General features: G+C 40.8%; 1 protein-coding gene across 8 annotated transcripts in view; it reads right to left on the bottom strand.

Annotated features, from left to right (window-relative positions):
* Positions 1 to 14,432, bottom strand: part of CASK (peripheral plasma membrane protein CASK) — an 850,717-nt gene that overhangs the window by 31,666 nt on the left and 804,619 nt on the right. For all 8 annotated transcript variants that reach the window (XM_071688727.1, XM_071688728.1, XM_071688731.1 and 5 more), the window contains one exon: positions 603 to 722. In XM_071688727.1, coding sequence (XP_071544828.1) covers positions 603 to 722 — 120 coding nt within the window. The remainder of the gene's footprint in view (positions 1 to 602; positions 723 to 14,432) is intronic.

The following is a 14,432-nucleotide window of genomic DNA, read 5'->3' as shown; positions in this document are numbered from 1 at the left end:
CCTATCTATCATTCTTTCTACAAAGTTTTTGCCCAAAACCTACTTCTCATCTTTATTCCTTACTTTCACTTGTAATTCAAGCTATAGTAAGTAATCTTTTGAAAGCTACTGCTTTAGATTCTGACTTAACTGGACTTATGAAAACTAAACCTGGAACTAATTCTCCACTGTGCAAGTTTCTCACCCACCCTACAATTAAGATTTTTCCCATTTAACAGAGCTCTTAGTGTTCTTACAATTCTTGCTCTCTTGCATGACAATTCTTTCCCAATTTCTCATAAATATCTAAACCCATTAACAATTAAATTTTCTCCATTCAAAAGACATTACTACTGCCAATTTCACTAAGAAAAAAAATGCTCCTTTTCAAGTCTACTTTCAAGACCTTAATTCAAGAATCATCAAAGTAATCCACTCTTCTACATAATCTATCCCAGAGGAAAGCAATACATCTAGAACTTGCTCTTTATTGTTTTATAAAACAGAGCAATGATGATTTATTTATCTAAATGTCTAGTCTTGCTTAAGCATCCATTCAAATTTCAAAATGACATCATATTCTAAATAAAAAATTCACAAAATAATCATGCATATCAACTTACATGGCAATTTTATAACTTCTTCATAGGTGACGAGGTCTAGCTGGTCGAACACAGCATTGTGTTTAGCAAGATACTTGTCTTTATGCTGCTTTTTCTTCCGGCCAAAGAATGAGCAGTTAACTGTAACAAAATAAAACTATAACAATTTTGTGCAAAGTGTAATGAGTAAATAATCGATGAATACTGTTCTAAGGCTAGATGAGGTTGTCAAATGAAAATGCAAAGCAGTTCATAACAGTAAAAAACTGATCTTGATTTGATGGAACTGCCTTTCTTCTGTTCAATAACTATGAAACTGGAAAAATATGGGCTAAAGAGGTAAATATGACACACTTGAAGAATGTTGTGTGGACCACTTGTGTCATATATATTATACCAATGTTACTGGGAATGACTGGCTGGAAATATAGTTTAGAAAACATCAAAAAAATCCACTGGCTGTAAACATTGTTTAGAAAACATAAAAACACCTGCACTGGCAGGAAACATTGTTTAGAAAACATCAAAAAATACCTGCACTATGTGCCACAGCCAAAGTTGGAATTATGTTCGTGATGAGCAAAGTTAAGTTCCAAGTTAAACCTTTTTAATGGGAGCAACACTCTGGCAAAATCCAATCTAGAATTGTATGTCTTCTGCTGTTCAGTTCTTTAGATGACAGAAAACAACTATGTTAAGTATACAGCTTGATGCATTTGACCTGACCACCCAGGTCAGGTAAGATGCATTTTTACTACACAACGGTGTGATTCCTGAATATAGATAAATAATGATGATGATGGGCAAAGTGATCCTATGTGGTTTACTTTGTATAAAGATGCTACAATAAGCAGCTTTGTAAGGATATGACTGAGGTTCAGTGATGATATATCCTTACCTTAAGTATTTGTTACACAATGTTAGTGACACAGGTAGCTTAGCGAGGATGTGAATCAGAAGGGAATGACAAAAAGCAATGACAAAAAGCAATGACAAAAAGGGAAGACAACTAATTAATATGGCTGTCAATCAGCAGACAAAAGAAATTAAAACCAGAAAATAAAAGTCTAGGTGTATGGAGGAAAGTAGAAGCAATAAGTATTATAACATAGGTCACAGACTACTGTTGGCTAACCTGAAAACAGAATGAAACCTTGCACTTCAGAATGAGACATTCTCCATGTGAATAATGAAAAAAAAAAAATAAATTCAATGTGTTTCCTATGAACAATGATGGAGGTTAGGGGAATATAGATTTTTTTATTGTGATAATGAATGCCACATAAATATAAAGAACATATGATAAAAGGCAAACACATGTGGAAATGGGTAATGAGGGTTTTAGGATATAAGGTGAAAACGGGAAACAAAGTACTTTTACACAACACATTTTCATTACAGTGTCATTTAAAGAAAACACTAATGTTAAAGAAGATATGCTAGTGTTAGGAATTAAATACAGAGTAATCAGACTGCTTATTGTGTTATTATGGCAAATCTTTTCTCACAAAGTGAGCATTTGAGGAGGAATGGAGGTGCAAGGACACCATTCTAGTGTCATAAAGATTATGTAAACATATACTTTCATTATCTATCCCAAGGACCCTTTATCCAGGAGCTCATGCAGCTTTAGGGCTGTACTAAATTCAGCAAGACTCCTTTGAAGTGGATCATAGGGTGGGGGAGGGGGCGAAAATCCTGGGAGCCTTGAAGAATGTGTGGAAGTCGAGAACATTATCTCGGAAAGCAAAAATGGGTATGTTTGAAGGAATAGTGGTTCCAACGATGTTGTATGGTTGCGAGGCGTGGGCTATGGATAGAGTTGTGCGCAGGAGGGTGGATGTGCTGGAAATGAGATGTTTGAGGACAATGTGTGGTGTGAGGTGGTTTGATCGAGTAAGTAACGTAAGGGTAAGAGAGATGTGTGGAAATAAAAAGAGCATGGTTGAGAGAGCAGAAGAGGGTGTTTTGAAATGGTTTGGGCACATGGAGAGAATGAGTGAGGAAAGATTGACCAAAAGGATATATGTGTCGGAGGTGGAGGGAGCGAGGAGAAGTGGGAGACCAAATTAGAGGTGGAAAGATGGAGTGAAAAAGATTTTGTGTGATCAGGGCCTGAACATGCAGGAGGGTGAAAGGAGGGCAAGGAATAGAGTGAATTGGATCGATGTGGTATACCGGGGTTGACGTGCTGTCAGTGGATTGAATCAGGGCATGTGAAACGTCTGGGGTAAACCATGGAAAGCTGTGTAGGTATGTATATTTGCGTGTGTGGACGTGTAGGTATATACATGTGTATGGGGGTGAGTTGGGCCATTTCTTTCGTCTGTTTCCTTGCGCTACCTCGCAAACGCGGGAGACAGCGACAAAGCAAAAAAAATATATATATATATATATATATATATATATATATACCAGAATCTACCTGCTTCAGAATAAGCTGTGAATGAAAAGTCAATTTTGGTGAGGCTGTATCACTAGGAGTACAGTCTTGTCAAAGAACTTCACACTCCAAAGGAGTCTACATTTCCCTCCTACTGGAGGCAGTGCAGCCTTGGGCTGCAGGAACCTTTAGAAAGAGGCCTTGGGTACTCCAGGACTCTTTTATAGATACAGGTCCTAGGGTAATCATAAATAAGTATATCTACTTTTTCTTTCTTTCATACTTGTTTGCCATATCCCACATTTGCAAGGTAGTGCCAGGAGCTGGTGAGGAAAGGCCCTATTAGCTCACATGCATTCAGCAATGCACAAAAAAAAAGCTCCCTATCCACAATTAGGTCACACAGACCTTTCCATGGTTTCCCCTAGGTGCTTTATTAGCTCTGGTTCAATACACTGATAGCATGTTGCCTTCAGATAAAATGACCTTTTTTTCCACACATTTCTAAATGTACCCAGGACCTCAGCAGCCTGGCTCACTTCAGCTTCCATGGTTCCATATGCTTCCATGTCCACTCAGGTATCAAATATATCCCACTTTCTCTAGGTTCTCTCCATTTAAAGTGACACTCAAAATAACCCGTATCTTTCCAATACTAAACCTAATAACCTTGCTTTTATGGGCCTTAACTCTAAACTTTTTCCCTCCTCAAACTCTTACACACTCTAACAACACCTTCTGCGGTTTTCCACTAGAACCTGTCACCGATTCTGGTTCAACAGGAAACAACAAATGACTCACCTTCCAGGCTTCCCCTCCACCCTGACAAACTGCAAACTTGCCCTACTCTCCAAGACCATTGCATTCACCTTCCTTACTAACCCATCCATGATCAAATCAAACAACCATAGTAACATCTCACACTCCTATCATACACCCATGTTCAAGTGGAGCCACTCATCCTCCTGTTTTCCTACTCATATATAAGCCTTACTCTTAGCAGAAGAATTCCACATTGCTTTGAGTAGTTTTCCCTTCATACCATATATTTGTAACACCTTCCACATAACAATTCTTTCAACCTTACCATATGGTTTCTATGGATGCACAAATGCCACATACACATCCTTCTGATACAGATTCTTTAAAGCAAATGCATGACCCACATATCATCTACCAATCCTGAAGCAACATTGTGCCTCCCTAGTTTGATCCTCTTTGCACACCATTGCCACCAGAATCATCACTCCTATACAACTATCCAATTATGCTCAAAAACTTACACAATACCTTTGTATTTTGAACATCATTTCTGGTACCTAATGCCCTTATACAATGGCAATATACAAATATTCTGCCAATCCACAGGCACCTCACCATGAGCCATGCATATATAAAAATCCTAATGAATAAACAGCACAGTCACCTCCTTTCTTCAGAAATTTAACTGCAATTCCATCGACTCCAACAGCATTGACACACTTCATCTTAGCTAGGCTTCCACCACCTTTCCTCTTACCATCAAACTGCTTGCCATGAATCTCTCATGGCATACTTCCAGATTTGAACACCCCTCATCTGCTATACTATCGTGTAGCATATTCAACATGCTCTAAGAATGTTTGTTCCATCTCTCCACCTCTTCCTTACCTGTTACCACTTTCCTACATATCTCATATCAGCTGTGGGGAAGGGCAGGAAAAATACTATCTTCATATCTTCTGCATGTCTTAGAGGGCAACTATAAGGAGTGGGAGTGGGATGTTGGAAATTCTCCTTTCCTGTATCGTTACTTTCCAAGAAGAGGAACAGAGGAAAGAGCCATGTAAGGATTTTTCCCACTGCGGACTACTCTTCCGTTACAGACACTATATAGCGAACACAGGAAACAGCAGACAAGTATGAAGGATAAAATATACATTTACTATCATTTTCATTATCATTACTTTTATTATTATTATCATTATCATCATTATTATTATTTCTTTATACTATTCGCCATCTCCCGCATTGGCAAGGTAGTGTTAAGAACAAAGGACTGAGCCTTTGAGGGAAATCCTCACTTGGCCCCCTTCTCTGTTCCTCCTTTTGGAAAATTAAAAACAAGAGGGGAGGACTTACTGCCCCCCTCCCTCCTCTTTTAGTCGCCTTCTACGACACACAGGGAATATGTGAGAAGTATTCTTTCTCCCCTATCCCCAGGGATATTATTTTTTAATTGCTTTGTCGCTGTCTCCCGTGTTTGCGAGGTAGCGCAAGGAAACAGACGAAAGAAATGGCCCAACCCACCCCCATACACATGTATATACATACACGTCCACACACGCAAATATACATACCCATACATCTCAATGTACACATATATATACACACACAGACACATACATATATACACATGCACACAATTCACACTGTCTGCCTTTATTCATTCCCATCGCCACCTCGCCACACATGGAATAACATCCCCCTCCCCCCTCAGGTGTGCGAGGTAGCGCTAGGAAAAGACAACAAAGGCCCCATTCGTTCACACTCAGTCTCTAGCTGTCATGCAATAATGCCCGACACCACAGCTCCCTTTCCACATCCAGGCCCCACAGAACTTTCCATGGTTTACCCCAGATGCTTCACATGACCTGATTCAATCCATTGACAGCACGTCGACCCCGGTATACCACATCGATCCAATTCACTCTATTCCTTGCCCGCCTTTCACCCTCCTGCATGTTCAGGCCCCAATCACTCAAAATCTTTTTCACTCCATCTTTCCACCTCCAATTTGGTCTCCCACTTCTCCTCATTCCCTCCACCTCCGCCACATATATTCTCTTGGTCAATCTTTCCTCACTTACTCTCTCCATGTGCCCAAACCATTTCAAAACACCCTCTTCTGCTCTCTCAACCACACTCATCTTATTTCCACACATCTCTCTTACCCTTACATTACTTACTCAATCAAACCACCTCACACCACATATTGTCCTCAAACATCTCATTTCCAGCACATCCATCCTCCTCCGCACAACTCTATCCATAGCCCACGCCTTGCAACCATACAACATTGTTGGAACCACTATTCCTTCAAACATACCCATTTTTGCTTTCCGAGATAATGTTCTCGACTTCCACACATTCTTCAAGGCTCCCAGGATTTTCGCTCCCTCCCCCACCCTATGATTCACTTCCGCTTCCATGGTTCCATCCGCTGCCAGATCCACTCCCAGATATCTAAAACACTTTACTTCCTCCAGTTTTTCACCATTCAAACTTACCTCCCAATTGACTTGACCCTCAACCCTACTGTACCTTATAACCTTGCTCTTATTCACATTTACTCTTTCTTCTTTCACACGCTTTACCAAACTCAGTCACCAGCTTCTGCAGTTTCTCACATGAATCAGCCACCAGCGCTGTATCATCAGCGAAAACAACTGACTCACTTCCCAAGCTCTCTCATCCCCAACAGACTTCATACTTGCCCCTCTTTCCAAAACTCTTGCATTCACCTCCCTAACAACCCCATCCATAAACAAATTAAACAACCATGGAGACATCATACACCCCTGCCGCAAACCTACATTCACTGAGAACCAATCGCTTTCCTCTCTTCCTACACGTACACATGCCTCACATCCTCAATAAAAACTTTTCACTGCTTCTAACAACTTACCTCCCACACCATATATTCTTAGTACCTTCGACAGAGCATCTCTATCAACTCTATCATATGCCTTGTCCAGATCCATAAATGCTACATACAAATCCATTTGCTTTTCTAAGTATTTCTCACATACATTCTTCAAAGCAAACACCTGATCCACACATCCTCTACCACTTCTGAAACCACACTGCTCTTCCCCAATCTGATGCTCTGTACATGCCTTCACCCTCTCAATCAATACCCTCCCATATAATTTACCAGGAATACTCAACAAACTTATACCTCTGTAATTTGAGCACTCACTCTTATCCCCTTTGCCTTTGTACAATGGCACTATGCACGCATTCCGCCAATCCTCAGGCACTTCACCATGAATCATACATACATTACATAACCTTACCAACCAGTCAACAATACAGTTACCCCCTTTTTTAATAAATTCTACTGCAATACCATCCAAACCCGCTGCCTTGCCGGCTTTCATCTTCCGCAAAGCTTTTACTATCTCTTCTCTGTTTACCAAATCATTTTCCCTAACCCTCTCACTTTGCATACCACCTCGACCAAAACACCCTATATCTGCCACTCTATCATCAAACACATTCAACAAACCTTCCAAAATACTCACTCCATCTCCTTCTCACATCACCACTACTTGTTATCACCTCCCCATTTGCCCCCCCCTTATTATTATTATTATGTTAGTATCATTATTGTTATCACATAAACCTACAGCCCTTTCTCCAGGAGATCCTGCAAATCCTAGGTCATACCTAGACTCTGTGGCAAGGAAATGATGGACTCCCTTGGAGTGGGAAGTTCTTGGACATGTTCGTACTCTAAAGGATACAAACTCACTGAAGGCAACTTTGCATTCAAAGGGTAATCACAGGCAGGCAGAGTCCAGTAATGCCTACACATATACCTTACCTTACCTTACCTTCCTGTCTAAGAAGTCCCTTCTATCTTCCATGAAGCTCCTGCAGAACTCAGGAATCCGGACACATCCACCAGGTAGGATCACAGGTCATAAACTGTAGTGACTTTGTGTGTGTGTGTGTGTGTGTCTAATTAGGGAAATGTGGGGTAACTGATCAACAAACGTTCAGCTCATTCACTATGATAATCACATTGTGGGCATGAAGATACTTGTGATATGCTGAATCAATGGGGTTAATATTGTTGGGATGGATGGTGTTTAAAGCTTAGATAAGAAAATGTAACTTGCATAAGTCTGGGGTACCATGATTTCAGATGGGTACTGCTGTTGGGGTGAAGTTCAAGACTGAGTTGGAAGGGCAGTTGTTTAAAGCTTGTTGGATCATTCTTGTGTATATATGTTTTGACATCAGCAAGGTAGCATTAAGAACAACTAACAGTGCCTTAGAAGGAAAAATCCTCACTTGGCCCCCTTTGTTCCTTGTTTTGGAAAAGTAAAACTGGAGTGGAGGATTTCCAGCTCCCGGCTCCCACCCCTTTGAGTTGCCTTTCATGACAAGCAGGGAGTATGTGGGAAGTATTCTTTCTCGCCTATCCCAGATACATATATATATATTCTTTTTTCATTTTTATACTTTGTCGCTGTCTCCCGTGTTAGCGAGGTAGCGCAAGGAAACAGACAAAAGAATGGCCCAACCCACCCACATACACATGTATATACATACATGCCCACATACGCACATATACATACCTATACATTTCAATGTATACATACACATACATATACAGATATATACATATATACACATGTACATATTCATACTTGCTGCCCTCACTATTCCTGTCACCACCCCGGTATACCACATCATTCCAATTCACTCTATTCCTTGCACGCCTTTCACCCTCCTGCATGTTCAGGCCCCGATCACTCAAAATCTTTTTCACTCCATCTGTCCACCTCCAATGTGGTCTCCCACTTCTTGTTCCCTCCACCTCTGACACATATATCCTCTTTGTCAATCTTTCCTCACTCATTCTCTCAATGTGACCAAACCATTTCAATACACCCTCTTCTGCTCTCTCAACCACACTCATTTTATTACCACACATCTCTCTTACCCTTTCATTACTTACTTGATCAAACCACCTCACACCATATATTGTCCTCAAACATCTCATTTCCAACACATCCACCCTCCTCCGAACAACCATATCTATAGCCCATGCCTCGCAACCATATAACATTGTTGGAACCACTATTCCTTCAAACATACCCATTTTTGCTCTCCGAGGTAACGGTCTTGCCTTCCACACATTCTTCATGCTCCCAGAACCTTCTCCCCCTCCCCCACCCTGTGACTCACTTCCGCTTCCATGGTTCCATCCGCTGCTAAATCTACTGCCAGATATCTAAAACACTTCACTTCCTCCAGTTTTTCTCACTTCCCAAGCCCTCTCATCCACAACAGACTGCATACTTGCCCCTCTCTTCAAAACTCTTGCATTCACCTCCCTAACAACCCCACCCATAAAGAAACTAAACAACCATGGAGGCATCATGCACCACTGCCACAAACCAACATTCACTGGGAACCAATCACTTTCCTCTCTTCCTACTCATACACATGCCTTACAACCTAGATAAAAATTTTTCACTGCTCCTAGCAACTTGTCTCCCACACCATATACTCTTAATACCTTCCACAGAGCAATTCTATCATATGCCTTCTCCAGATCCATAAATGCTACATACAAATCCATTTATTTTTCTAAGTATTTCTCACACACATTCTTCAAAGCAAACACCTGATCCACACATCCACTTCCACTTCTGAAACCACACTGCTTTTTCCCAATCTAATGCTCTGTACAAACCTTCACCCTCTCAATCAATACCCTCCCGTATAATTTCCCAGGAATATTCAACAAACTTATACCTATGTAATTTGAGCACTCACCTTTATCACCTTTGCCTTTGTACAATGGCACTATGCATGCATTCTGCCAATCCTCAGGCACTTCATCATGAGCCATACATACAATGAATATCCTCACCAACCAGTCAACAATACAGTCACCCCCTTTTTTAATAATTTCCACTGCAATACCATCCAAACCCACCGCCTTGCTGGCTTTCATCTTCCGCAAAGCTTTCACTACCTCTTCTCTGTTCAACAAACCATTCTCCCTGACCCTCTCACTTCGCACACCACCTCGACCAAAACACCCTACATCTGCCACTCTATCATCTAACACATTCAACAAACCTTCAAAATATTCACCCTACCTCCTTCTCACATCACCACTCCTTGTTATCACCTCCCCATTAGCCCCATTCACCGATGTTCCCATTTGTTCTCTTGTCTTTTATTTATCTATTTATTATACTTTGTCGCTGTCTCCCACGTCAACGTGGTAGCACAAGGAAACAGGCAAAAGAATGGCCCAACCCACTCACATACACATGTATATACATACACGTCCACACACGCACATATACATACCTATACATTTCAACGTATACACATATATACATACACAGACATATACATATATACACTTGTACATAATTCATACTTGCTGCCTTTATTCATTCCCGTCGCCACCCCACCACACATGAAATGACAAATTCCTCCCTCCGCATGCGCATGAGGTAGCACTAGGAAAAGACAACAAAGGCCACATTTGTTCACACTCACTCTCTAGCTGTCATGTATAATGCACCAAAACCACAGCTCCCTTTCCACATCCAGGCCCCACAGAACTTTCCATGGTTTATCCCGGACCCTCACATGCCCTGGTTCAATCCACTGACATCACGTCAACTCCAGTATACCACATTGTTCCAATTCACTCTATTCCTTGTATGCCTTTCACCCTCCTGCATGATCAGGCCCCGATTGCTCAAAATCTTTTTCACTCCATCCTTCCACCTCCAATTTGGTCTCCCACTTCTCCTCGTTCCCTCTACCTCTGACACACATATCCTCTTTGTCAATCTTACCTCACTCATTCTCTCCATGTGACCAAACCATTTCAATACACCCTCTTCTGCTCTCTCAACCACATTCATTTTATTACCACACATCTCTCTTACCCTTTCATTACTTACTCGATCAAACCACCTCACACCACATATTGTCCTCAAACATCTCATTTCCAGCACATCCACCCTCCTCCGCACAACTCTATCCATAGCCCACGCCTCGCAACCATATAACATTGTTGGAACCACTATTCCTTCAAACATACCCATTTTTGCTTTCCGAGATAATGTTCTCAACTTCCACACATTTTTCAAGGCTCCCAGAACCTTTGCCCCCTCCTCCACCCTATGATTCACTTCTGCTTCCATGGTTCTATCCGCTGACAAATCCACTCCCAGATATCTAAAACACATCACTTCATCCAGTTTCCTCCATTCAAACTTACCTCCCAATTGACTTGTCCTCAACCCTACTGTACCTAATAACCTTGCTCTTATTCCCATTTACTCTCAGCTTTCTTCTTTCACACACTTTACCAAACTCAGTCACCAGTTTCTGCAGTTTCTCACCTGAATCAGCCACCAGCGCTGTATCATCAGCGAACAACAACTGACTCACTTCCCAAGCTCTCTCATTCACAACAGACTGCATACTTGCCCCTCTTTCCAAAACTCTTGCATTCACCTCCCTAACAACCCAGTCCATAAACAAATTAAAAAACCATGGAGACATCATGCACCCCTGCCGCAAACCAACATTCACTGAGAACCAATCACTTTCCTCTCTGGTGACTGGGAATACCTGGTTTAAAAAGAGAGATATACATAAGTATACGTATGTAAGTAGGATTACGTGTTAATTGATAGGCACCCTAAAGAGAGACTTTTGGATGTTAATGTGCTGAGAGGTGCAACTGGAGGGATGTCTGAACATTACCTTGTGGAGGCGAAGGTGAAGATTTGTAGAGGTTTTCAGAAAAGAAGACAGAATGTTGGGGTGAAGAGAGTGGTGAGAGTTAGTGAGCTTGGAAAAGAGACTTGTGTGAGGAAGTACCAGGAGAGACTAAGTACAGAATGGAAAAAGGTGAGAACGAAGGACGTAAGGAGAGTGGGGGAGGAATGGGATATATTTAGGGAAGCAGTGATGGCTTGTGCAAAAGATGCTTGCGGAATTAGAAGCATGGGAGGTGGGCAGATTAGAAAGGGTAGTGAGTGGTGAGATGAAGAAGTAATATTATTAGTGAAAGAGAAGAGAGAGGCATTTGGATGATTTTTGCAGGGAAATAATGCAAATGACTGGGAGATGTATAAAAGAAAGAGGCAGGAGGTCAAGAGAAAGGTGGAAGAGGTGAAAAAGAGAGCAAATGAGAGTTGGGGTGAGAGAGTATCATTAAATTTTAGGGAGAATAAAAAGATGTTTTGGAAGGAGATAAATAAAGTGTGTAAAACAAGGGAACAAATGGGAACATCAGAAGGGGGCAAATGGGGAGGTATATATGGAAATATATACTATGGAGTATACATTATACATTCATTCTCTGGAGGGAAAAAGAGGGTAACTATCATTAAGTTAATTTCAACCTACAGAAAATTTTGCAAGTATATTAAAACATAAGTAAATCTTTGTACAAACATTAATAGGATTCTGTGGAACATGATTAAAAGGGAGAGGGGAGAGTCTTTCCATGAAAGTGTGAGGTTCAAATAAGGATTATTGCTCTGATAATTGTAATACATGAGATTCAGCTGTATATGTATTCAACAAATGTAACCCATCAACATAACATTCTGATAAGAGATAGTATTAAACAAATACCAGATTCAAGAGCAAATCCCATGGTTGCACTTGAAGAAGAAAAATCTATGCACTTCAACATCTTGGTTTATAAAATCTGTCACCTGGGCCACCTTGGGTAGGAGTTCAGTAAACTGAATTGTGAGAATTTAGTTGATGAGTCACGATACTATGGATCTGAGTGTACATGCTTAGAGATCTGCTGTTGAGCACAATATTGCTGCTTTTGACTTAAAAAAAAACTGCATACAATTTTCTGCTAAACTTTGTTTTCCCTACACACATACATCATGTGTTCTGAGGTAAAATTCCAATTCCATAAAGGCCACCTGACTGTACATCCACAAACTGTAATGCAAATCAAAGTGTCCATGTTTATGAGAATATGTACACATTATTAGTGAGTTATCTCAAAAGGCTTGAAAACCCAGTGCATACCTTTATCATGAGGTATCAAGTGTAACTGTTTAATGAGCAATTGTTAATAAGTTTCAAGAAATCACACAAGCAAGATTCTGCAGGGTACAGTCCTGTAATCTGTACTAAATGAAGGATAGAGAACTGACAAATGAAAATCAGTTTACAAGCCTGATAAAATCTAACTTAACATAGTAAAGTGGTAGCACAGTGTCAACCAGTCACACTCCTGCAACCTTAATGAATATGCACAGAGTGGATCCACCTTTGAGCTGGGATTAAAGATGCATAAACCAATGACCAATGTCAAATCTTTTGGACAGCGGAAATCTCAACAATAATGTGCAATTTGTCAGCCTTAAAAATTTTGCTAAGTTTCAGCAAAGGAAACTTTTTAAGTTTTATAAAAATCAAGTGTTATAAGATATATTTGCTCAAATCAACAGGGGGTCCCACCTCCTCCTGCTTCTCTATCTCTTCTATTGCTGACATTGAATATGAGGTGCTATCAAAGGACTAATTCCATCAGTGTCTACAACCTGGTTTCTGTGAGGAAAATAATGCAAGGTTTCTCCTTTGCATCTGTGGGCTGTAAAAATCCTTTTAATTTTTGTACATCACTCAATCTATACTTATAAATAGGCTTTTTATCTAAAGAATTTAGTTATAATTGGCAATAAAATTTTGGAATTTACCCCATTTTCCTAAATGCATATCTTCTGTTCCTTTCAGTTCTCCCTTTTTCCAAATACATATTGAAAAATATCCTGATTATTTTCCTCCTTAACAATTTGTCATATTAAGAAAATATATAGACATTCTTCGTTCATTATATTCTGCATGCCTGATTTTTCCATGGCAATTTTTTTTTATCTTTTTATTATACTTTGTCGCTGTCTCCCGCGTTTGCGAGGTAGCGCAAGGAAACAGACGAAAGAAATGGCCCAACCCCCCCCATACACATGTATATACATACGTCCACACACGCAAATATACACTCCTACACAGCTTTCCATGGTTCACCCCAGACGCCTCACATGCCTTGATTCAATCCACTGACAGCACGTCAACCCTGGTATACCACATCGCTCCAATTCACTCTATTCCTTGCCCTCCTTTCGCCCTCCTGCATGTTCAGGCCCCGATCACACAAAATCTTTTTCACTCCATCTTTCCACCTCCAATTTGGTCTCCCTCTTCTCCTCGTTCCCTCCACCTCCGACACATATATCCTCTTGGTCAATCTTTCCTCACTCATCCTCTCCATGTGCCCAAACCACTTCAAAACACCCTCTTCTGCTCTCTCAACCACGCTCTTTTTATTTCCACACATCTCTCTTACCCTCACGTTACTCACTCGATCAAACCACCTCACACCACACATTGTCCTTAAACATCTCATTTCCAGCACATCCATCCTACTGCGCACAACTCTATCCATAGCCCACGCCTCGCAACCATACAACATTGTTGGAACCACTATTCCTTCAAACATACCCATTTTTGCTTTCCGAGATAATGTTCTCGACTTCCACACATTCTTCAAGGCCCCCAGAATTTTCGCCCCCTCCCCCACCCTATGATCCACTTCCGCTTCCATGGTTCCATCTGCTGCTAGATCCACTCCCAGATATCTAAAACACTTCACTTCCTCCAGTTTTTCTCCATTCAAA

This window comes from Panulirus ornatus, chromosome 46 (assembly GCF_036320965.1).
Source record: "Panulirus ornatus isolate Po-2019 chromosome 46, ASM3632096v1, whole genome shotgun sequence".
Classification (NCBI taxonomy): Eukaryota; Metazoa; Arthropoda; class Malacostraca; order Decapoda; family Palinuridae; genus Panulirus; species Panulirus ornatus.
This window is presented reverse-complemented; position numbering and strand designations above follow the sequence as displayed.